Genomic DNA, 24,727 nt, shown 5'->3' on the forward strand with positions numbered 1-24,727 from the left:
GCTGCGCAAGGGACCGAACGTGCCGGGCTCAGGCCCACGTATAGTTCCATCTCCTCCAGTGCACATAGGGTAATGGCCATCGCGAAGTAGCCCCGAGGGCAATCTTCCTTGCAGAAGGAGACCCAATCCCCTTCTTTCAGGGGTCTCCCAAATTTAACTTAGGCGGCGTTGACATAGACTTTTTCATTAGTCCCGACATCACGGATGAACCCAAAGCTACGGTCCACCTCTGTATAGACTAGCTGGCAATAGGTACGGTGGCCAGCCATAGCGCCACCTCCTGGCCGATGCAACTCCAACTCCTGGGGCCCATACCTCCTTTTCTCTCTGTTTCTTTTTTCAACAATATCGGCTATCCAAGCCGACTGGTCTTGGGATGGGAATAGACCTCAGTGGTGTGAGCAAAGTGAGGGGACCGCAGAGATGCTCCGGTGTTTCCAGCAGGCCTCCCTCCGGCACACAGCGAACAGATGTAGGTTCCAGGGCCCCCAACCCCGCATACAAGGACTGGTCACCCAAGGCGGAGGGCAATGGCATTGACCGGGCCCCAGGGATGAGAGTCGGAGGGGGAGTCCAGCCCTCCAGGATCAAGGGTTGAGGTGTACTCACCACCTCCAGCTGTCATCTTCCGACCGCACCCGTCCCACGGTCGCTGTTTCCCTCTGCAGAGGTTGCACAGATGAGTTCCCCAGGAAGCAGATCTGGTCTTGGCCTAGCTTCCAGTCCGGGCTCCTCCATGGAGGTTGTTGTTTCCTTTCCCCTGGCTTTGGTTCCCGCTGTAAAGGTTCTGACTCTTGTTGGTGTGAAGACTCTGATTTTGCAAGAGAATATCCAGGTCCCGACGGATGTTTTGGCTTTGGAACAGGGGACTCCCGCTGAAGTAAAATACGCCCTGCTGGGCCTTGCCACTTCAAGTCTTCAGGGCGATGGACTGTTTCTGGCAGCCGCCGGGATCCCCCAGCTTCAGGTAAGGGTGCCGCTTCCAACGTCTCACCGCTCTGCTGCATAGGACTGGCCCACTCCTCTTCCTGCCGCCATCTCCATTCTATGCGGCCCACCCCTCTGCAGTGCAGCAGTGATGCATCGCCGCCGGTGCCGGGTCGCATAATTGCACTGCGCAGCTGCAGCCATGATTTTCTTCTGGGCCCCACCTGTTCCAGGGTGGGGTCGCTTCTGTCTGCTCCTCCCACTTCTTGTCAATTTGTTTCAGAAAGCGAGGCACCGCCTCCGAGGGTGGTGCCAGGGATGCTGTTTGGCAGGTCTTATCGCCATTTCAGTGCTGTTACGCCCACGAAGGGTGAAATCACAAGGGTTGTCGTCCTTCTTGGCGCCAAACTCCGGCATCTTCTCAGTCGCCATATTTGTCACAGTCACGATGTCAATACCATATGAAGTCTTCGTCACAATCAGGTTACTTGACATTTCCAGGACAACCGCTCCTCCTGGATTCCAAGTTTCTGTCACATCCATATTGTCTGCCACTTGCAGAACATTACTGTTTCATTTTCTTGTAGTTTCATCCAAATTTACTTCATTTGCGGCTTGCATCTTCACGGTCTCCCCGCATAGCTCGGTGTCAGCATCTTGTTGACTACGCCAAGTGTGAGGGATGGACAGCACTGTAGTCATGGCGACTTACATCTGCAATAAGGTGCCCTGGCTTCCCATCACATAAACACGCTGCCCATCACTCAGCATACCTGCAGCGCTTTCCACAGCTCCATCAGGGTCCTCTGTACGTTTCTGGAGGACTTCAGGATCCACTTTAGAAATAACAATGTCACAGTCCAGTTCAACTTTAAACGGAGCAACTTTACTGAGACTTGTACATAACATATTCATATTTTTTCCAGCATCATCATCATCAGGGTTCACAACATACAACTTTTCTTCTGTCCCTTTCCTTCTCTCTTTGTCACTAAGCCCACTTCTGGGGCAGACCGTGCCAAACAGTAGCACAGCATCTTCAGTGCCCAGTCTCACTCCAATTGGGTGTTCCCTCAGCCATTCCGCCCTGGCTCTGAGGGCATTAGCCCATGAGATAAGCTGCCACATGTTAAGAGATGTGCCTGTACTGCTTAGTCTTCACTAGCAACTGAAGACCCACTTATACTGAGCTGCCAGTACTGCTGCTGTAGATCCCTCTGTAACAATCCTGGTCACGGATATTATATGCTGGGCCTCTGGGTTGAGCTGAACGTTATGTGATACAGTGCTGCCCAGGGCTTGCCAGCCCTCCTAAGCTAATGGGCGCCCTCGTCCTGACTGACTCCTATCAGGAAGTTCTTCCTAACTTATCCCATCGTGCCTCTCCTATGTTTAACGATCTACACATTGGTTCCCTTATGCCTACAATACTATATACAGAACTATGGTCTCTGTGCCCCCACCTAGTGGCCAATCTGAGGTAATAGTCCCCTTTAGCATTATACTCCCATCTAGTAGCCAACCCGGGGTAACTCACCTTCCCTACTTAACAGAGAATGTACAAAACACAATTTAGTAAATGCACAGCAGTATCGCACATATTGTATAAATAGCTACATACACCATCATGAGAACAAGGGATGTTTGCACGATCCCAGCACATCCCTTACACATGGATGTTAGTGGCTTGCTGGAAGTCATTTTGCAGGGCTCTGGCACTGCTCCTTCTCTTCCTCCTTGCACAAAGGAGGAGGTAGGGGTGCTGCTGTTGGGTTGTTGCCCTCCTACAGGCCCCTCCACATCTCCTGGTGTACTGGCCTGTCTCCCGGTATCTGCTCCATGCTCTGGAAACTGTGATGAAAGACACAACTACTCTTCTTGCCACATCTATCATTGATGTGCCATCTTTGATGAGCGGCACTACCTGAGAAACGTCTGTGGGTTGAACAGTAGACCCTGCCTCATGCTACTGTACCTCTAGGGGTGAGAACAATGACAAAATACAAATGTTACCAAAACAGCCTAAAAGGAGGAGAACAAAGAAGTGGTCTATGGTCACCCCCTGCAGAACCAGTCCTATATAGGGGTTGTCTTGCTAATTGCCTATCATTTCTATCTGTTATAAGTTCCATTTGCACAACAGCATGATAAAATGGTTCTCAATCGGTGTTTCTTCTTAACTGGACAGGTTGAGTTCACAGATGTGTGATTGGCTTGGAGTTAAGGTACTGTCACACTTAGCGATGCACCAATGATCCCGACCAGTGATATGACGCGGTCAGGATCGCTGGTGCATCGCTAAGTGGTCGCTAGTGAGCTCCCACACAGGCAGATCTCACCAGCGACATAGCAGCGGTCGGGGGTCGTTACTTACATGTCAGACGAGACGATCCTGACGTCCTCCCACCCGCGTCCACGTGTCGCTTGTCGGCGCCACAGGAAGCCCCAGCAGGAAGCTGACGACGAGAAACGGTCCAGGACGTTCTCGCGCGATCGGCGATAATCAGCGGGGGAGCCGGTCGGAGGTAAGTATCAGACATAGCGATATCGCTAGCAATATCGCTATAACGTCACAAAACCAGTGACGTTATAGCGATATTGCTAGCGATATCGCTTAGTGTGACAGGCCCTTTACATTGTGTTGTTTAAGTGTTCCATTTATTTTTTTGAGCAGTGTATTTACTGCAATACCAAAGTATTGAATTATATAGAGAAATTGTGGCCTCCAACTAAATTGCGCATGTAACATAACAGTGTTTGGAGAGAGCTCAGCTCCTCCACACATGGGAACCCCTGCAATGAAGTATAAGTATGTCATGTTATATTAAAGTTGAAATAGGCTCAGAATTATTGAAAGGGGTTGCCGTTTATTTTTTCTGGTACAAATCTCCAAATCCCCTTTTGCCTTCATACCTTTAAATGATAAAAAATCTTTCTGCCTCTATCCACCACTAGAGGGAACTCACTACACAGGGGCTTATAGTTCCTGCTCCTATTAAAGCATCACTCCAGCATTTTTTTCTCAGCGCTAGAGTGGTGCTTTTAACCTAAGGTCTCTGCCTCTACTCCTATACTATGCACCTCCCACCATCTTCACCTTTCATTGGTGCTGCTTTGGTCCCGCGGCACCATCTTGTGTCTACAACTTCGGAAGTCAGAGATATCGGTCACAAGCTTTCAATGCAAGTCTATCAGAGCCAGAAAGAAGCTCTCATAGACTTACATAGAAAAGTGACCCCTGGCTTGCTCCAGCAAACACTTGAGCGATCCGGCAGATCACAAACTGCTGGAGATTGACAGGAGCAGTGGCAATACAAGGATAAGACAGCGGCACGTATAAGAGTACGGTCAGAGACCTTAGATTAGAAGAACCACTCCATCGCTGCAATAAAAAATAATGCCGCAGTGGTGCTTTAAAACAAATGGTACATTCACAATCAGTGAACTTCACATAGTGGCCAAAGAAATAATTTAAACATTCAACAATATTTTCTACTAAGAAATTCCTCATACTTCCTGCAAGTGAGCCCATAGTAAATATGTCTGTATCTTATGTGAATTTCAGGTTCCTCAGTGTCCTTAACCCATTGGTCACCACACCTCCTCTACTTCTGAATAGTCCATCTTCTGCTTCAGACTCTGAACTTCCTTTACTAAGTGATGCAGCTGGAAGAGACTGGAAATCGTTGCCCACTGTGGGAGCCCTGAGACTTATTCCAAAGGAACATGCTGAGCAAGTGGCTCCGGTTAATTTGATTTCAAGTTTTACCAGTGTCAATAAAGATCTATGCTGATAGATATGAAATCACATCACGGATGCGTCGCCATAGAGAAGATTATAGTGCACGTCTGATAATAAAATTCCTTTCCATGAATCAATATTACAAGCAAAGATAATACATTTTGAAATATATTTTATTAGAGATAAAAATGCATATTTCTCTGCTGATCATGTTTCTGCCCATCTCTTAAACTTTGTTCACTTTAAATTCACAAGTAAGATCCCTTTCCAGAGAATAGACAGCTTCCCAGCTTTATTGAGAGATCTGGCTGTATGCTGCCCATAAAGCTATGTGCACACGTAGATTTTGGTCCTGTGGATTTTTCCGCATGGATTTGAAAAAATCCGCAGGTAAATTCTCAGGTCAAAAGACTAGCGGTTTACCTGTGGATTAGCCTGCGATTTAGTCCTGCGGTTTCACACCTCTACAATGGAGAAGGTGTGAAACCGCAGCGGAATCCGCACAAAGAATTGACATGCTGCGGATTTGAACCCGCAGCAAATCCGCACGTAAAAATCCACAGCATGTGCACAGCGTTTTCCAATTTACCATTGAAAACAATGGTACTGTACAACGCAGCTAAATCTGCTGCGGACCCGCAGAGCCTGAAACGCTGCGGATCCGCAGCAGAATCTGCACCATGTGCACATAGCCTAAAAGTGTATGAAGATGAAAGGGAGTAGAGAAAGTAGGAGCAAAGTGAAAGCGAAGCAGACACAGAGAGATAGAACTGCTGCTAACTAGTAAGTGTTTTATCACAAGCTAGTGCCAGATTCACAGCTACACTGCTCAGTGCTATTATACTCCATGCTGCTGCTTCTGGGTGTGCTACAGAGCGATATAGAGCAAGATGTCTTCTTCTGTGTGTGTACAGTGTATGGGAAATATCATAGCAACTGGTCTACTGCTCCTCCTTTTATTTCCTCTATTCACTATATAGACTAAATCTGATGTAATCTGATTTCTCCGTAAGACCGGGGTCACACTTGCGAGTGTAATGCGAGAAACTCACGCATGTCTCTTGAATTAATACCCGGCAACGCCACCGGCACTCGGACCGGAGCGTGCAGCTGCACAGAAATACATGCAGCTGCACACTCCGGTCCCGAGTGCCGGGTATTGATGTGAGAGACTCGCACAAGTTTCTCGCATTAACACTCGCAAGTGTGACCCTGGCCTAAAGCTGAAAATATCTTTTCCAGAGAAATTACCAGTAAATTATCAGTGAATGACCAGTTTAGGAGACCCGAAAGAAAGTAATCTTACAATTAAAAAAGGGCAAGTTTCCGTAAGAAAAAATATTATAAACTTTTGTATTTTCAATTGTATAATTGATTTATTAAAAATGGTTTTATTACTGAAAGTACATGATGGCCATACCTTCTCAAACATTTTATTTTAAATGTAGGCCCTGATTTATCGAGACCACCATTGTCTTCATGATGGGCCACATAGGAGTCAAACATGCCTGATTCATTAAATGTAATATGTCAGCAGGTTTCTATGTAATCCGAAAGCAGTAAAAGGTAGGGGCAGAAAGCCTGATATCAGTGATGTCTCACTTAGATTACTGGGTGAATTAGTTGTGATAGAATCAAAGTTTTCTCTTCTTCAGATCTAGCAGAGCTCAGAATGATGAGCTGTGTATAACCCCGCCCATACCAGTTATACAGAGACAAAGAGCTGCTGATCAGTGCTGGTGGCCTGGATGGACCTGACACCTATTCCTTTATGGATAATCTTCTGCTGATAAAACACTGATTGTATTGAACCAGCAAAATACAGCTTAGTAAGTGACACATCCCGGGAATCAGGGTCTCTACTCCTACCTCATACTGCTCTCAGATTACATAGCAAAAACCTGCTGACATAGTTTTTTTTTAAGAGGCTCTTAATAAATCAGGCATTTCCTAAAAGTGGTTTGCACCTCCATGTGCCTTGCCACAAATGACTGGAGCAAGATTTTTAGCATAAGGAACACCACAAGTCGTTATGATTTAGACCTTGGCCTGCACTGTCCCGCCCCAGCTCGCATTGCACAAAAATGTTGTGACTTATCAGTGTTTTTCATATAGATTTCTGTTGCAAACACTTTCATGAATCGAGGAGGTACTTTTCAGTGGTTACTCCAATGCATATATATATATATATATATATATATATATATATATATATATATATATGTGTGTATATGTATATACACACACACCAAGTGTTAGCCGTTTTGTAACTATATCTATTTTGTAACTATATATTGTGCATTTCTAGAATTAGTATAATTATCAGTATAATACATTGGTAGAATGGGTTATATATACTTATAAAAAGAAAATAGAAAATAAATAAATAAAATGACAGCATTAAAATGATAGACACATAACAGAAAAAAACAGGTCATATGTACCAATATCTGGTGGTCAAAATAGCAGTATCTTGTACTACACACATCTGTTGTGTGACTGGCACATTATAGAAATCTTACCTGAATGCGTTCAGAATAAATAGAAAGCCCCAATCACGGATGATAGGTGTGTATTTGGTCATCAGTGCTGGGGCTCACACAGACGACTGTACTTTCTGTCGAAGTGCAATCTGACAAACACCGAATCGCACTCGGACCAATGTTATTCTGTAGGGCCATGCACATGTCCAATTTTTCCCTCAAATCTAGACGTCCAAGAAAAAAAAATCGCAACATACACAATAAATCGGATTGCACTCGGCCATGCAAGTCAATGGGTCCCTGAAAAGAATGTCGGATGACATCAGAGCAGGGTCAGATTTTCACGAACTGACAGAATGGAGCAGATGGAGACATTTTTTTTCCTATCTTCTCCACATTTGAGAAAATCGGATCACACTCCGATCATACTGTGATTCGCATTATCGGACTGATTTTCTCAGATGAGAAGAAATATGGTGGGTGCACAAGCTCTTATGCCCCAGTGCTACCTTCTCCCTTTATCACTAAGGCCTGACTGCATCCTACAGTACATTGGTATTGGGACCAGGTATAGGGAAGTAATATGGGGAAGTAATGCTTTTTTCTTCGGTGATGTATTTGGATTTGACGTCCCTTTCAGTGAACTGCAATAAAACAACAGCAGTTTTGCATTACGACAAATAAAACTATTTGTGTGCCTTACAAAATGTGGTGGTTTGTGTATGAGTCAGACATATTTTTCTATTTTTGAGGTGCAGGCTGTGTTTTTTCCTTTACATTGCAGTCTATGTAGTTATATTTTGATGCAAAATGTCGCATCTAGTTTTAGACTTATTTATATGGGTTTAAAACCCTGCAGCTAAAATAAAATAGCGCCTTTTTAAAGAGAAGTGAGGCTCATTTCTATGGGACAAGGAGAGCAAAATTTTGAGATGATATACCAGAGACTCAAAAAGTAGTGCAAAGAAAGAAAGAAACCCAGAAGTGGTTATGAGACACTGTGATAAATTGAAACCTGTTTTTGAACGATCTAATAGTCTATGCATGGTCAAAAATAGAGCAACATTAGACTAGGGGCATCTGTGCACTTAGCCTACAGTATATGTCAGGAGCCACAGTGTATGCCATAGGACTTCATTCCCCTGACAGAGGCCCAAAGTGTGATATTTTTGGCTCCATTTGGCTACTTTGTGCTGGTGTACCGTTTGTTTAAATGTATAGGAAAGCAAGGCAGACTGTTTGCAATGAGTCCCTCGGCATACATCCTGACGTTGGACACTGTTGGGCATATACCTCTTGAGCGTATGCGCCCACCAGTGGCCACAAACATAGTTTGGACTTAGCCAAAGTAATTCTTACCCAATGTGTCCAGCACTGATATTAATATTCCACTTAGGGTAGGTTCACACGACCATATAAAAACTCGTTCAGAGTTCAATCCAAAGTGGGAGGATTTTTTTCTCACTTGTCATTAATCATTTACAAGACCAATTCCAGTTTCCTATGGTGCAATGTATTCGAAAAAATCGAATGCTCCACTTTGGCTCTATGTGGCATCCAATTTTTTTGTTGCACGCCCATAGACTTGAATATCTGAGTTTCATCCGATTTACTGAAGAAATTAGTGCATGCTGCAATTTTTTCCCACTTAGGTTCTGCACACAACTGCAATGCCGAATTAAATAACATTGATCCAAGAGCACTTCATTTTTTACACTGACAGCATTCAGACAGGTAGTACAATCATGTGATCGAATCCTTCCCAGGAGAAAAATTCTAATTATTTGATGGGTTCAATAATTCTGAGCAAGTAAAGTCTAGTTTTGGTAAAAGAATTGTAAATTAACATACTCTAAATGATAATTTCCCTGGGGTTTAGTGAACATACATCTATTTTAAAATGATCACGCTTAAGTAAGCATAAATTTGCCAATAGTTGTGATGATATAAACATGGGCATCACAAAGGTAAATAAAAAATAAATGTTTCTTCTTCGCATTTTTACGCTTTGTTTCTCACCTATGAAATAAACAGTTTGTCATTAAAAAGTGTTTTATTCATTTTGCGCAATGTGAAAAGATAAATAATTTAAAAGAAACACGTTGTGGACCCGATCAAGACTGCTATTTTGCATGCCAGGCCTGATGAAGAATGTGCAAGAGTAAAATGCTCCAAGTTTATTAAAAGGCGACCATGCCCTACTACATAAAATGTCCTATAGTTATACAGTTGTGCTCAAAAGTTCACATACCTCGGCAGAATATTTGCTTTCTTGGCCTTTTTTCAGAGAATATGAATGATGACACCATCGCCATCTCAGTCTCCTGACCTCAATATCATTGAGCCACTCTGGGGAGCTCTAAAGTGTGCAGCTCATGCTAGAAAGCCCAGGAATTTACAGGAATTGGAGGCTTTTTGCCAAGAAGAGTGGGCAGATTTACCATCAGAGAAAATAAAGAACCGCATCCACAACTACCATAAAAGACTTCAAGCTGTCATCAATGTTAGGGGGGGCAATACACACTATTAAGAAATGGGGTATGTGGACTTTTGATCAGGGTCATTTGGATGTTTTGGGTTGTCATTATGATTTGAGAAAACAAAGTAGTTTGACAATAAATGGCTTCACCCATCCACTAACCATGAGTGGAGAAAAAGTTTTGGGGTTATCAATCATACTCTCTGAAAAAAGGCAAAGAAAGCAAAACTTGTACTGGGGTATGTAAACTTTTGAACACAACTGTAATTTACACCACTTTCATCACCTAAATTATGATGAATTTGTTGGCTGAGCTCAGCTGTGACCTCTTCCAAATAAGCTCCGATGACTTTTCAAATCATTGGTGGAATTTTCCAATTTGGATGTGAATACTCAGAAACAAAGTAGTAAAATATGACCCATATCCGTTTCTCTAGAGAGTAGTTGTAGACTAATATTTAAATGGTTTCCCACCCCTTATATGTATTCTGCATTTGTTGATAGTGTGCTATAAAAAATAATAAATAGTACATGTTATTTTTATTATTTTCCAGCACGCTTGCAACATTTGTAAAATAAAGAGAGGGTGAAAACCATTTCAGCCATGTAGTTTAGAACTCAAATAACAGAAAACTGACATCACATCAACCAACAAAATTTGACCAAAAAATGTGAGCCCATCCACCAACGTCAAGGTAATCTCATGGATCGGATGGGTTCCTGACATAACTGCCTAGTGTGACCCATCCGATCCATGAGATTACCTTGACGTTGGTGGATGGGCTCACATTTTTTGGTCAAATTTTGTGCTAGGCATCTCATGTGTTTTTCCTAAATTTCAAAAGCCATTAAGATATTCACACTTCATGCAGTTCACATTGACATGCCTTAATGCAATAGAGTGCAACCATTTCCTCATTTTGATATGTAGTTTAGAACTAGCACCATAGTCTAGTAAAAGGGTTGACCACTACTAGGCAACCCCTTGTTGATCTGAATGTTTGCCTCTAATACTCCTCGCCCTGGCAACAGACATGGTGCAGGAGTGGGCCTTCTCCTTTCTTCCAATTGCACCTTCAACCTAATTCCACCTCTTCCCTCCCTTGTCCTCCCCTCTTTTGAAGTCCACTCTGTCCGCATCTACTCTCCCTACAACTTCCAATGATGTCATATACTGACCTCCAGGCCTAACCACTGCCTTCATTGACCAATTCTCTACCTGGCTCCTTCACTTTCTCTCTGCTGACATTCCCACCATCATCATGGGTGACTTCAACATCCCCATTGACACCCACCAGTCAGCAGCCTCAAAATTCCTGTCGCTCAATTCATCTTTTGGACTTACTCAGTGGTCCTCCTCAGCCACCCACACAGATGGACATATATTAGACCTGGTCTTAACCCGTCTCTGCTCCCTATTTAACTTCACAACCCCCCGGTCTCCCTTTATCTGACGACCATCTACTCATTTTCCTATCACTGTCCTCCTCACCTGTCACCCATGTCCAGCAACATGCGCACCCCCGCAGAAAACTTGCACATCTAGACACTCACATACTCTCTGACTCTATCGTACCACTGTACTCCATATCTTCACTCCACGACACAGACACTGCCACTAGTTTCTACAATGCCACTCCTGCATCAGCCATCGACTCAGTCGCCCCTGTCATGCATAGCAGAGTGCGGCGAATCAATAGACAACCCTGGCACAATAAGACCACTAAAAAGCTTCGGCAAGCATCCAGAATTGCTGAACGACGCTGGAAGAAAACGCATTCCCAAGACGACTTCACTGCACTCAAACAAGCAACACTTGCATTCAAATCAGCTCTCACCTCTGCTAAACATGCCTACATTACATCCCTTGTATCTTCCTTATGCCACAACCCCAAACAGTTGTTTAATACTTTTAACTCCCTCCTCCACCCACCACTGCCCCTCCAATTTCCCTAATCTCTGCTGAGGACTTCGCCGTGCACTTCAAAAACAAGATAGACCAAACACGGCAAGTCTTTATTATTCAGCCACCACAACCCCTTTGTATACCAGACCAATGCCCAAACCCCATAACCTCCTTATCCAACATCACCGAAGGGGAGCTTGCTCATCTTCTCTCCAAATCACACCTCACCACTTGTGCACTCGTCCCCATCCCATCCCACCTCCTCCCCAACCTCGCCACCACTCTTATCCCATCCCTCACCCACCTCTTCAACCTATCACTTCCGGTACCTTCCATTCTGCTTTCAAACATGGCCACAATCACACCTATCCTTAAAATGCCAACTCTCGACAACAGCCATGTCTAGCTATCGCCCAATATCGCTGCTCCCATTTGCTTCTAAACTCCTGGAACAGCATGTCCACGTTGACCTTTCCTCCCACCTCTCTTCTAACTTGCTGTTTGACAATCTGGTTTCCGTCCCCATCATACCACTGAGACAGCCCTGACCAAAATTACCAATGACCTACTTACAGCCAAAGCTAACGGACAATACTCTATACTCCTCCTTCTAGACTTGTCCTCTGCTTTCGACACAGTTGACCACTGCCTCCTACTACAGATCCTCTTCTCCTTTGGCATCAAAGACCTCTCCCTATCCTGGATCTCCTCATACCTTTCCAACTGCACATTCAGCATCTCCCACTCCCACACTACCTCCTCATCCCACCCTCTCTCTGTTGGAGTCCCCCAAGGCTCCGTTCTAGGACCCCCACTCTTCTCAATCTATACACTTGGCCTGGGGCAACTCTAAGTCCCATGGATTCCAGTACCACCTTTATGTCGATGATACTCAGATCTACCTCTCTAGCCCAGACGTCAACTCTCTGCTGTCCAGAAGCCCGAAGTGTCTATCAGCCATATCCTCCTTCTTCTCCTCTCGCTTCCTCAAACTCAATGTAGACAAATCTGAACTGATCATCTTTCCCCCATCTCACAGATCTTCCTTACCCGACTTATCTATAACAATTGATGACATCACACTTTCCCCCGTACCAGAGGTCCACTGCCTCGGAGTAACCCTTGACTCTGCCCTGTCCTTCAAACCGCACATCCAAGCTCTCTCTACCTCCTGTTGCCTCAAGCTCAAAAATATTTCCAGAATCCGTCTCTTTCTCATCCCTCATTCTACTAAAATGCTTGTACATGCCCTCATCATCTCCCACCTCGACTATTGCAACATCCTTTTCTGTGGCCTCCCTGCTAATACCCTCGCATCTCTCCAGTCTATCCTTAACTCTGCCGCCCGTTTAATTCATCTCTCTCCTCGCTTCTCCTCCGCTTCTCACCTCTGCAAATCTCTTCACTGGCTCCCATTCCCTCAGCGTATCCAATTCAAATTACTAATACTGACCTACAAGGCCATTTATAACCTGTCTCCCCATATGTCTCTGAACTAATCACCCGATACCTTCCCTCACGTAATCACCGGTCCTCTCAAGACCTCATTCTCTCCTACACACTTATTCATTCCTCACCCAACCGCTTCCAAGACTTCTCCCAAATAGCCCCCATCCTCTGGAATTTTTTGCCCCAACACGTCCGACTATCAACCACAATCGGATCCTTCAGACGGAACCTGAAAACCCATCTCTTTAGGAAAGCTTACAGCCTGCAATGATCCCTGCTGTCTCCTCACCATTACTGGAGCTACTGCCTCACCATCACTGGAGCTGCTGCAACCCCCCAACCGTCTCCTTCCCCACCATCCTGTAGAATGTAAGCCTGAAAGGGCAGGGTCCTCTCTCCCCTCTATATTAGTCTGTGATTGTTTGTTTACTGTAAGTGATATCTGTACTTTGTATGTTACCCCTTCTCATGTACAGCACCATGGAATCAATGGTGCTATATAAATAAATAATAATAATAATAAAAATAAAAAAGTTTAAACTCGCCTACCATGCTGCTGGTGTTCCAGCGGTGTCGGTACTCGCATTCTCAGGGCTCAAGGGTGGTTGTTATGAGACATGAGCCCAGTGCCCAGTCAGCACTGGTGTCACTGTCCCCGCATTCAGATGTATAAATAATCAACAGGAAGTGAGTGGCCATCCTCCATCTAAGTAGTTGATAAATACTGGGTCTATTAGTTTCCAAATATACTGTATGTTTATGGTGGCTGTAGCCAGGGGTGAAATTCAAATATTCAACAACAGGTCACGGCAGTAAATATACATCTTACTTACTGTCACGTAGTGACTTGTCCTGTGTGACATGACCAGCAAGTCGGTAACTAGAACAACAAGACAAACAAGGGAACACCTGGGACACAGTTACAACGGTGGGCCCTACAATAGGGAACGGGGACGTGGACACCTCCTGCACTCTCCTGAGGCTGTGTCCCTGAACACTCCTAGCATTCCCTATACAGGCTCTTCACCTGTTGCCGACCAGGATACCTGAATCCCTCACTAGCCCTGCACCTATCCCTTACTAGGGAACTGGCTAGTGCGGACACTGGTCCCACCACTGTACTAATATAACATTAGGGAAAATAACGAACAAGGAAAACAAGCAACTTAGCTTTCTCTGTTGCCAATGCTCCTGAGGCAACAGAGTACGGCACCCGGATACAGCTTCCAACTGAACAGCTGAAACACCAAAGCTCTGGATGAGCTGCAAAGCACTGCTCCCAATAGCTCCTCTCTCCTCCAAGGTTGGTTAGGAATTGACCAGTATCACCAACAGTGATCCAGAGCACCTGACACCCTTTTATAGGAAGGAGGGGAGGGTTAACACATGCTGGCTAATTTACACCTGTAGTAACCCCAGCGGCCACCGGGGGCAACCCATTAGCAGCAACCAAGGTTGTAATAACCCCAGCGGCCACCGGGGGCAAAAACCCATTAGCAGCCACTAAGGTTGTAATAACCCCAGTGGCCACCGGGGGGCAAAAATTAACATTAAGCCAGAGGCTTGAAGGAAAAAAAAGGTTATATGTGAGCCCAGATCTGCCACAGATCCAAACATGGATTGTAACACTTACTGTGAGTAAAGGGAGGTAAAAAAATCCGAGGTCAGGTCCAGGAAATGGCGCAGTACGACAATGGGAAGTCAGACACAAAGTCCAATGCACGAACCGAGGTCAGGAAAGCCAAAGGGACAAAACAGTTTACAGGGAGCAGGCACAAGCAAAGTCAGGTCACAAGCAAAGGGTCTGAGTCTGGGAAGAAATCAAGTCAAGCAGGGTCAGGCACAGAGTACAGAGGGATCAATGTTCCACAGGCAACAGCAAGTGTACGATTGACACTGGGGGTCGGAACTAGCTTGCTTAAGTAGAAGCCTGATTAAGGAAAATGAACACAGGTGATTACAGCACAGACCCAGCACAGACTGACAGCCCTGACACAAGGTAATAAAAAGACAGAAACAGAGAGGAAATTGTTACAGTATCACCACAAATAAAATAAACATTCATTGCTGTGTAAACATTTTAGGCAGATATGGAAAAAAATTATGGACAAAAAACCAATGTCATTAAAAACTATCTTCAGAGTGAAGAAGAATGCATCCTGGAAGTCATAATATGGCCAAACAGAGCCATGTTCTCAACATCATTGAGTCTGTCTGGGATTATTATGAAGGGACAGAATGATTTGCATCCACAGATCTGTGGTTAGTTCTCCAATATGTTTTGAACAACCTCCCTGCTGAGCTCCTTCAAAAATTGCATGCAAGTATACCTAGAAGAACTGATGCTGTTTTGAAGGCAAAGGGTGGTAACAACAAATATCAATTTGATTTATATTCTTATTTGGTTCATTCAATTTGCGTTTTGTTAATTGACAAAAATAAACCATAAACACTTCTATTTGTGAACGCATCCCTACTTTATAAAATTTAACCTTTATTCAAAAAGTATTAAAATATGCAAATAACCTTGTATTAAAATCGATCACCCATATCAATACAGATGAGTCAAAAAAATACAAACACACAAAAAAAGCAGATATAATCCACCATTGTCTATTCATATTCCCAGGAAGGAATGATATCCCTGTTTTTCTGATGACACAAGTGCCTTCTTCCTTGATGAATCTTAAATGAGTAAACATGTCTGGAGGCACATAGGGGTGGTCCAAGACCACTCAGCACGTGAGGGTCAGCTGTGGTCTACCCTTGTAAGGGTGTGAATCTCTGGGGTGGACTTGAGTTAGCTTATAATATTAGGGACCCTCAGGGCTAACACCAGGACTTTTTCAGGCTGGCAACAGGAGCCATGTGAATATGGACCAGTTTCTGACTCTAATTGCACCATAAAATGGGTGAGATTGTTCCTTTTTTTCTATTTATGATTGTAAGTTCTATTTTTGACTGTATTATTAGATGAATGGGCCTGGTCATTTGAACTCACTTGGCGAAAGGTCATTTTTATTACTAATGGTCTCAATCCATTGGGACAATTCCATCTTGAACTGACTACTGCCAGTTTATTCCCAGAAAAGAAGGTTGATGATACCTGGCTATTTTTGTGTTTGTGTTTTTTTGAGTCATCTGTATTGATATCGGTGACCTGTTTTAATACAAATGTATTTACATATCTTAATACTTTGAGTAAAGGTTAAATTTCATACATTCGCTTTTTTACTTCTTCCTCCTATGATATTTAGCAATTTTGCTATGTCATAAGGGAAAGTCAGATTCTGGCTTCCCTGTTTTTAGTTTTTATTTCTTACGTATTCCCACTTTGAAGCATTTTTTTACACACATGCCTAGAACTTTTGCTCAATACTGTATTTATTCACCAAATATCTTGCAATCACATGTATGCTGTATTCAAATACCATACATAGACTAAACTCACAGACATATACTGTTCATACACACGTGGTCAAAATTGTTGGTACCCCTCGTTTAATGACAGAAAAACCCACAATGGTCACAGAAATAACTTGAATCTGACAAAAGTAATAATAAATCAAAAATCTATAAAAATGAACAAATAAAAGTCAGACATTGCTTTTCAACCATGCTTCCACATAATTTTTTAAAAATAAAACTCATGAAATAGGCCTGAACAGAAATGATGGTACTCCTGAAAATAATTTGACAAAAGGGACATGTTAAATCAAGGTGTGTCCACTAATTGGCATCTCAAGTGTCTACAATCTTGGAATCAGTGAGTGGGCCTGTATAGAGGGCTACAGATACTCACTGTGCTGTTTGGTGACATGGTGTGTATCACACTCAACATGGACGAGAGGAAGAGAAGGAAAGAGTTGTCTCAGGAAATTAGAAAGAAAATTATAGACAAACATGTTAAAGGTAAAAGTTATAAGACAATGTCCAAGCAGCTTGATGTTCCTGTGACTTCCTGTGAATACAGTTGAACATATTATTCAGAAATTTAAGCTCCATGGGACTGTAGCAAACCTCCATGGACGTTGCCGCAGGAGGAAACTTGATGATGAATCAAAGATATGGATAATACAAATGTTATCAAAAGAGCCCAGAAAAACTTCTAAGCAGATTAAAGGTGAACTTCAAGCTCAAGGAACATCAGTGTCAGATTGCATCATCCGTCATTGTACTGTATAAGCCAAAGTGGACTTCATGGTAGACGACCAAGGAGGACACCATTGTTGAAAAAAATCATTAAAAAAATCACAAGCCACAAAGCTTCTAAGAGAATGTCCTAAGGACAGATGAGAGAAAAATAGAACTTTTTGGCAAGGCACAACAGCTCTATGTTCACAGACGGAAAAATGAAGCATATCAAGAAAAGAACACTGTCCCTACTGTGAAACATGGAGGAGGCTCTGTTATGTTCTGTGGCTGCTTTGCTGCATCTGTTGCAGGGTGTCTAGAATCTGTGCAGGGTACAATGAAATCTCAAGACTATCAAGGGATTCTAGAGAGAAATGCGCTGCCCAGTGTCAGAAAGCTTGGTCTCAGTCACAGGTCATGGGTCTTGCAACAGGATAATGACCCAAAACACACAGCTAAAGACACCTAAGATTGGCTAAGAGGAAAACATTCAACCATCTTGAAGGGGTCTTCTACGAGCCATGACATAATCCTATTGAGCATCTTTGGAAAGAGCTGAAACATGCCGTCTGGAAAATTCTACCTTCAAACACGAGACAACTGGAGCAATTTAAAATACCTGTAGAGAGGTCCTGAAGACTCATTGACAGTGTCAGGAACACCACACTGCACTAGCTCACTGAGCCAGTGCATGTGTCCTGAGTAAGAGAAACTGTGCTCTAAGATACCTGTGGTGTGGGGCAGCAGCAGTGAAGATGCGTGCTAGACCAACAGGACCTGAAGCAGGTGATTGCTGGGGGCATGTCCTAAACTCCAGAGAGCTAGGAGCTGCATGAAAACTCCTAGAAGGGTAACTACAGGATGAAGTTACTAAGGGGCATAGACAGAGACATAAACAGATCAGGCCGGGGTCAAAGCACGAGATAGCACGACAGTACCAAAAGATTAGACAGAACGGATAGTCAGGACGTAGCCAAGGAGTCAGAAACCAGAGAAGCAGATACACAGTACAGAATCAAAAGACAAACTCACAACAGGGGACAGAACCGGGTCAGAACCATATAAGCAAGCTAGAAGACAATCACAAGGCACAGGCACACAGGGGTCACCACACTCGGCCAAAGGCAAAAGTATAACTGACGGTGATTGGTGTTTCCCAGGGCTTTAAGAAGCTCTCCCTGAACCAAAGAGAGTCCACAATAATTAACCCCAGGCATGCAGGTCAAAGCCTGCAATGGACTCAAGACATTAACCCCTGACGTGCAGGTCAAAACCTGCACTGGGATCATGACAGACAGTTACAGGAATCATTTGATTGCAGTGATTGCCTCAAAAGGTTGTGCAACAAAATATTAAGTTAAGGGTACCATCATTTCTGTCCAGGCCCATTTCATGAGGTTTTTTTTTAGTTCTGTGGAAGCATGGTTGAAAAGCAATGTCTGACTTTCATTTGTTCATTTTCATAGATTTTTGATTTATTATTACTTTTGTCAGATTCAAGTTATTTCTGTCACCATTGTGGATTTTTCTGTCATTAAACGTGGGGTATCATCAATTTTGACCGTGTGTATGCAATCACTATACATATATTTATGTATATTGTGAGGCAGTGACTGGTGTTACATGTGAGGATAACTGTATGTTCCTCCCTGGATGCGCACAGAGGCATATTGAAGCCATAAGAGGGCATTGCAGTCACAGGCGTACCTGTGGTTGCATTGCAGACTAAAGTGAGTATAGGCAGATTTAGGGAAAACCTGCTCTGGGTTTTGGTGTTTTGAAACAGATGGCAGATGGTAGTGTTCAAGTCCATTTAATTCTTTGCCCAGGTTTTCCATGTGGCCCAAGGCCGCAGGTTGCTAGTTAAAAATCCTGCAGTATAGGGTTTGGGTGTGTCAGGTTGTCAGTCTGGTGTGTGCTAGAGGGCAGAGCAGTCAGCTCTGCAGTGCTCCATCTGTGTGAGGCAACACAGAGAAGTGGAGCCAAAATAGCCAAGGCAGTTCAGGGGCCTGGCACCCAGAGCGTAAACAGCGATGCAGTCGCCTACAGCAACTAGTCTCGGAGGTGGACTGTCTGATGCCTGGCGGTGAACTGGAGGTAGACTGTACTGTGCCTGAAGGAGGACTGGCGTGTTTAGTGCCTGTAAACTAAAGGATATGGTTCCCGGCTGCGATCCAGAGGATAAGGTGTGCTGTGTAATGCTGTGAGTAGAACATTGAGTAGTCTCAAGAGGAGGACTAGCAAGTTTAGTGACTGTAAGCTGAAAGATATTGTGTACTGTGTAAAGCTGTGAGTAGCACATTAACACGGCGGTGCAGTCACCCACGGCAACAGGTCAGAGGAGGATTGGTGTGTTTAGTGACTATAATCCAAAGGATATGTTTCCCGGCTGCTATCCGGAGGATAATGTGTACTGTATTTTGCTGAGTTGAACATTAAAGAGACTTTTTGCTTTGAACTTTGCTGGGTCACTGACTCATCACTGCATAAGTGTGTTACCACTGCACTACAATAAAAAAAATATATATTATATATATATATATATATATATGTAGTGAGATAGCACTCCCGGTGGGTGTTGGGGGACCCTCTCTTGGCAACGGGATTAAAGCACACAGAAATGGTTTCTTACAAAAATAAAACAGTCTATTTGGTTTATTAACTCCGCATAAACCACATAAAATAAAGTCCATTTCATTATATCCACGAACATACTGTATCATGACCACCAGTCTGTTCAAGTAGCAGATAAGCCTCTCTGCCGTATATATCATCCCCCTTGTCTGGAGTTACCTTCCAGGAGCTCCGTGCCACACACTGACTCTGTCAGTCCTGGCTTCTCCAACACAGTAGCCGTCACAGGCTCTGCAGGTACACTGTCTCACCACTTGCTATTCAGGAAGTCTGTCCACTGCCAGAACCTTCCAGCAAAGACCATGTGACCACACTACAGTCTCATTATATCGCCCATAACCACACCAACAGGAGAAGTACCTATCACATGGGCTGATCACTTGATCGTGACATCACTGCAGCTCCTCAACCTTAGGGAAAATTCAGGCCAAATCTTATCCTGCTGGGAGAAATATATATTTCGTCCAGCGCTACCCCTTTCATGACACCAAATCCCTCCCCCCTTTGTTCAACCCTTTCGGGGTGGACACATGTCACAAACCAGGGGTCCAAAGACCAGGCACCCATGTCACCTTGCCCTACCAGTCGACAAGACCTTCCCAGTCAGGCTTGAGCGTCAGACCCTGAAACATATTAGAAGGTGACGGGGTGCTCACTGCTCCATTCTGGTGCTCAGAGGAAAAATTAGAACATATTATAGAAAAAACCTTGGCACACAGTATTGCATGAATCCAATATTTATTCTTCCAGAAAAACACGTATCGTTGGACCAAGATAATACAGACAAAAAAATATCGACGTTTTGGCTATTCAGCCTTTCTCAAGATTTTATCTGCATAAACAGAGGTCCACATATATCACGATTAAGAATCCCTTCACATTCAATTCATATGGGTGATCAGTGAAAAAATCCTTCACCAAAGTGTCCGTCCTTGAGGCATAACGGCAGACGCCAGTGTGACTTGCAGTCCCTGAAACATAGTCCATCACTGTCACTAAATCCCTGTCTGTGAACAAAGCACTGTCGGACTTTGTCGCCTCATGTTTCAGAGTCATAACTTTGTTAGGACTTCCCCGTCCACAGCGGTCAGTATGCAGGTACAATTCCCTTGCACCCCTAACTACTGTCTGGCCTTGGGCTTCAGCCCTTGAGTCATAGTCTGTCAGTGTCACAAGACCCTTTTTAGTCACCACATCTCTCAAGTCGACTTCTTTACCAGACCTCTCTCTCCATGACCGCCTCCAACGGTTGGTGCGGCTGTGAGACTCACTTACACTCGAGCTTACTGTCTGGTCTGCATCTGACCCATCTAGTATGCTACAGGGTCTCCCGCCTAGGTCACTCAGCACTGAGCTAACAGAGGAGTCACTACTTCTAACTTTAGGGAATGTTTTCATTTCTCCAGACCTCGGGTTGAAAGTGGTTGCCATCTTCTTTCCATTTCCTGCAGCTGTTTATTAATCTGCAGTCTGTGAAGTCTTAGGCCAGGATCACACATGCGAGGAATATGGCCAAGTTTCGCATGTTAATACCCGGCACTCGTATCGGAGCATGCGGCCGCATAGCAATACATGCAGCCACAGGCTCCGCTCCAGAGTTCCGGTGGCAGTGCCGGGTATTAACATGCAAGACTCATTCATATTCCTCGCATGTGTGATCCCGGGCTTAGCTGCTCTATCTCGCTTGGGTATTCCACCCGATATTCAAGGAGCATTCGGATATTCCTAAAGCTTTCCATTGAGCCAACAATCAAGAATGGAACCATACCCTTTTCCCTGGGTATCTGGTCTTCATAGTCACCTGGAATTCTTCATTTCACCACTCCAGACTTATTCACCATCTCTTCCATTTTTTCCAATGACTTTCCTCACCATAGGAATAGGCACCTGTATCACATCTTCCAGAAGACTTTGATCTTTCCTCATCTGCTCCAGCCGCCTAGCAGCATCTTCATTCCTCGATCGGATCATCCACTTCATATGCACACATTTCAAGTGCATGTCACTCAGGATAGCTACTCTCCTAGCTGTGACATCATTTGTGGTCAGTACCACTAACTGCTTAGTTTCTGGGGTCAAGCAAACCTTACATGCCCCCACAGCCTTCTTGAATTCTTTATGCAAAGACTCCCTGGCACACGCCTCACACAGGTCTTCAGGAACGTCTAGCAAGCATTTAAACAGAGCAGTCTCTTTCTCTCCTGCTGTCGTTAGACAACCATTTTGTTCAGCTCTCAGTGCCATCTTCCTCTGAATGTCACCTACTTCCACATGTTTGGCCAGGATAGACATGTGTTCCTCCATCTTATCCTAGGCTGCCTTATTCACTGGCTGGTTTCCTGCCAGGGGACATCTGAGCTCGGAGACTTCTTTCTCCAGCTCCTCCACTCTTTTTCCGGGCACGTGTCACACTATAACTTCTTTAATTATATTTTCAGATGGGGCAGCTTGTCCAACCACACTCTGCTGCTTCAGAGTTCAACCTGTTCCTTGATCAGCAGGTTCAGTTGAGCTTGCATCCTCTGAAGGGTCATCTGGCACCAAAGTCACCCCTTTAGTGGCTTCCACCACCTCTGTGCCTTTGGCCTCCTATTGGGGCTCTATAGTGGTGACTTTGACCCTCTCTTGAGGTCCTGACCTATCACCCTTAGCTACCTCTCCATTCCCTGGTACTTCATAGTATTCCACACTTCCACACACTCAAGCTCCTTAGCATCTAGTTCTCTGGAGCCTTCACCATACTCAGCCATCTCACAGTTTTCTGTCACAGCAGTCGTGGGTCTATTACAGATCTCTTCTCTGTGACCTTCATGGATTCTCCCTCCACCAGTGCTCACCAGGATTCCTTCTCCTATAGCGCCCTCTACCAACCAATCATCAGACTCCAATCTAGCGGTTGCTATGGGCAACATAACTTCATCCACCTTCTTTGTACAGTCTGGAAGAGAATCCACATTTTGAACAAAAACACAGGACACTGCCTTTTCTTCATTCATAAATTCAAAGAGTGCAACTTATTGAACCTCTTTGGCCCTTTACGTCTCCGACAATGGGAGGACTTGCCCTCCTTACTCAGATCCCCATCACTGCACTGTCTCCCCACTCTCAGAGAGAGACAGCCCATATTGGAGTCACCGTCACTCAAGCTAGTGTCAGACCCTGTTCTGCCCTCTTAATAGGGAAAAGAATGTTTTATTATTGCTGGGTTAATTATAGCACCATCTAGTGTTGGCTGAATTTATAGCAGTGTCTTCATAGCATTGCAAAGCCTGTGACTTTAACAGAAGCAATGCACTATGGGATTAAAGCAGTGCTTTGTGGGAAGGAAGCAATGTATTCTTGGATGAAGAAGGGCCATTTTGCCTCTGTGGATCTCAAAGGATGCACATGTTATTTTGTCCTCCTGTGTAACCTTTGTTTTTTCTGCAGCTTCTCTACTTGAGTCACTACCCGGCTAAAGCATATCTGGTGAGAGTCAGTGTTTTCTTGCAAAGCAGTGATTCAGAGAGGTGTTATTTACTGTCTAGCAGCCAAGAGATGTCATTAACCCTTTAGTTGCCAGTTCTCAGTAAATGTAATCATAAACTAATGTATTCCTATGCAATGTTTGCATCACAATGTACACTTCTGTGATTGTGCTCGCTATGATCATCTGCCCAATACTTATGCATGTTAATTATATTCCTTGCAGTTTTATCGCGCATGTTCTATACTCTTCACAAATAAACAAGTTAGACTACAGAGAACAGTCTGCTTATTTTGGAAGACAGAGCTGTGGTTTATACTGTATGCTGGATTGCACATCGTGTCAGCGTGCCTGAAGGCAGAATAGTAAAACAGATTGCCATACGCTGTAAGGGACCGCTATCACCCAGACTGCTCCGCATACGGGTACTACAGCAGCCGCCATACAGCCGCAGGAGACAAGCCCAGGGCTCAGTAAATGACTGCCGGTCGCACGTGGTGATTGCATAGACTGTACGGGACCGCTAACACCCACTGCTCTGCATACCGGTATCACAGCAACCGCCATACAGCCGCAGAACGCCACTGCAGCCCGCCAAAAAGTGCTACATCTTTCCCGCCACGCGGAAGCCCACCATAAACAGACTGTTTCCCTCCAATATACTCAGCAGTACTCAGCCAAGTGCACAATGTCTCGGAAAAGCACATCCTCACTCAAAACGAGGTCACGAGCAAGCTCCAGCAGATCGTCATTAGCAGAGCTAGCTGCTGTCGCTCGCGCTGAGGCTGAGGCAGCCAAAGCAAGATCTTCCTTCGCCGAACGAGAGATGCATCTAAAGCTGAGACAGGCAGATCAAGATGCAGAAACCGCCAGTTTGCAGGCAGAGAGAGAGGCGGAAGCTGCACGCCTGCAAGCTGAAACCGCCCGTTTGCAGACAGAGAGAGAGGCGGAAGCTGCACGCCTGCAAGCCGAAACTGCACGCCTGCAGGCAGAGAGAGGCGGAAGCTGCACGCCTGCAAGCCGAAGCCGTACGTTTGCAGGCAGAGAGAGAAGCGGAAACTGCACGTTTGCAAGCAGAGCTAGAAAGACTTGCGGCAGACAAAGAGACAGCAGCCACAATAGCTAAAGCAGAGTATTTGGAAGCTATGAAAGATCCTGACTATGAAAGATGCAGCAATATTCTCGGACCAGATCTAGAGCAGCAAGATCCAGCGCAACACGTCGCAGAGTACGTCGGTCAACATTCCAGTATAGATGACAGCCCTGGCGCATCATATCGATCAGCCCATGCCGATTACCAGTGATCCAAACCTGAGCTTCACTACCATAGACGAGGAGACGTCCAGCACAGAGATGTCGACTACAGCTACCGTTTCACTGAAAAGGAGGTACAGCTCCCATCCCGCCTTAAAGAGACACCTTCTTCACCAACAAGGTACCGCACAGACTATCCAGATGCACCACACACTAGACATGACTATCACACACCGGCTCGTGCCACCACTGA

The 24,727-nt window shown here is 44.6% G+C and overlaps 1 protein-coding gene across 1 annotated transcript in view; it reads left to right on the forward strand.

Annotated features, from left to right (window-relative positions):
• Positions 1-6,758, forward strand: part of ESX1 (ESX homeobox 1) — a 43,993-nt gene extending 37,235 nt beyond the window's left edge. The window contains exon 5 of the mRNA XM_073543663.1: positions 4,493-6,758. Within this exon, the coding sequence (XP_073399764.1) occupies positions 4,493-4,721 (229 nt within the window). The 3' untranslated portion in view covers positions 4,722-6,758. The remainder of the gene's footprint in view (positions 1-4,492) is intronic.
• Positions 6,759-24,727: the final 17,969 nt, after the last annotated feature.

Source organism: Dendrobates tinctorius, unplaced genomic scaffold, assembly GCF_039654945.1.
Source record: "Dendrobates tinctorius isolate UK_male_01 unplaced genomic scaffold, ASM3965494v1 ptg000133l, whole genome shotgun sequence".
Lineage (NCBI taxonomy): Eukaryota > Metazoa > Chordata > Amphibia > Anura > Dendrobatidae > Dendrobates > Dendrobates tinctorius.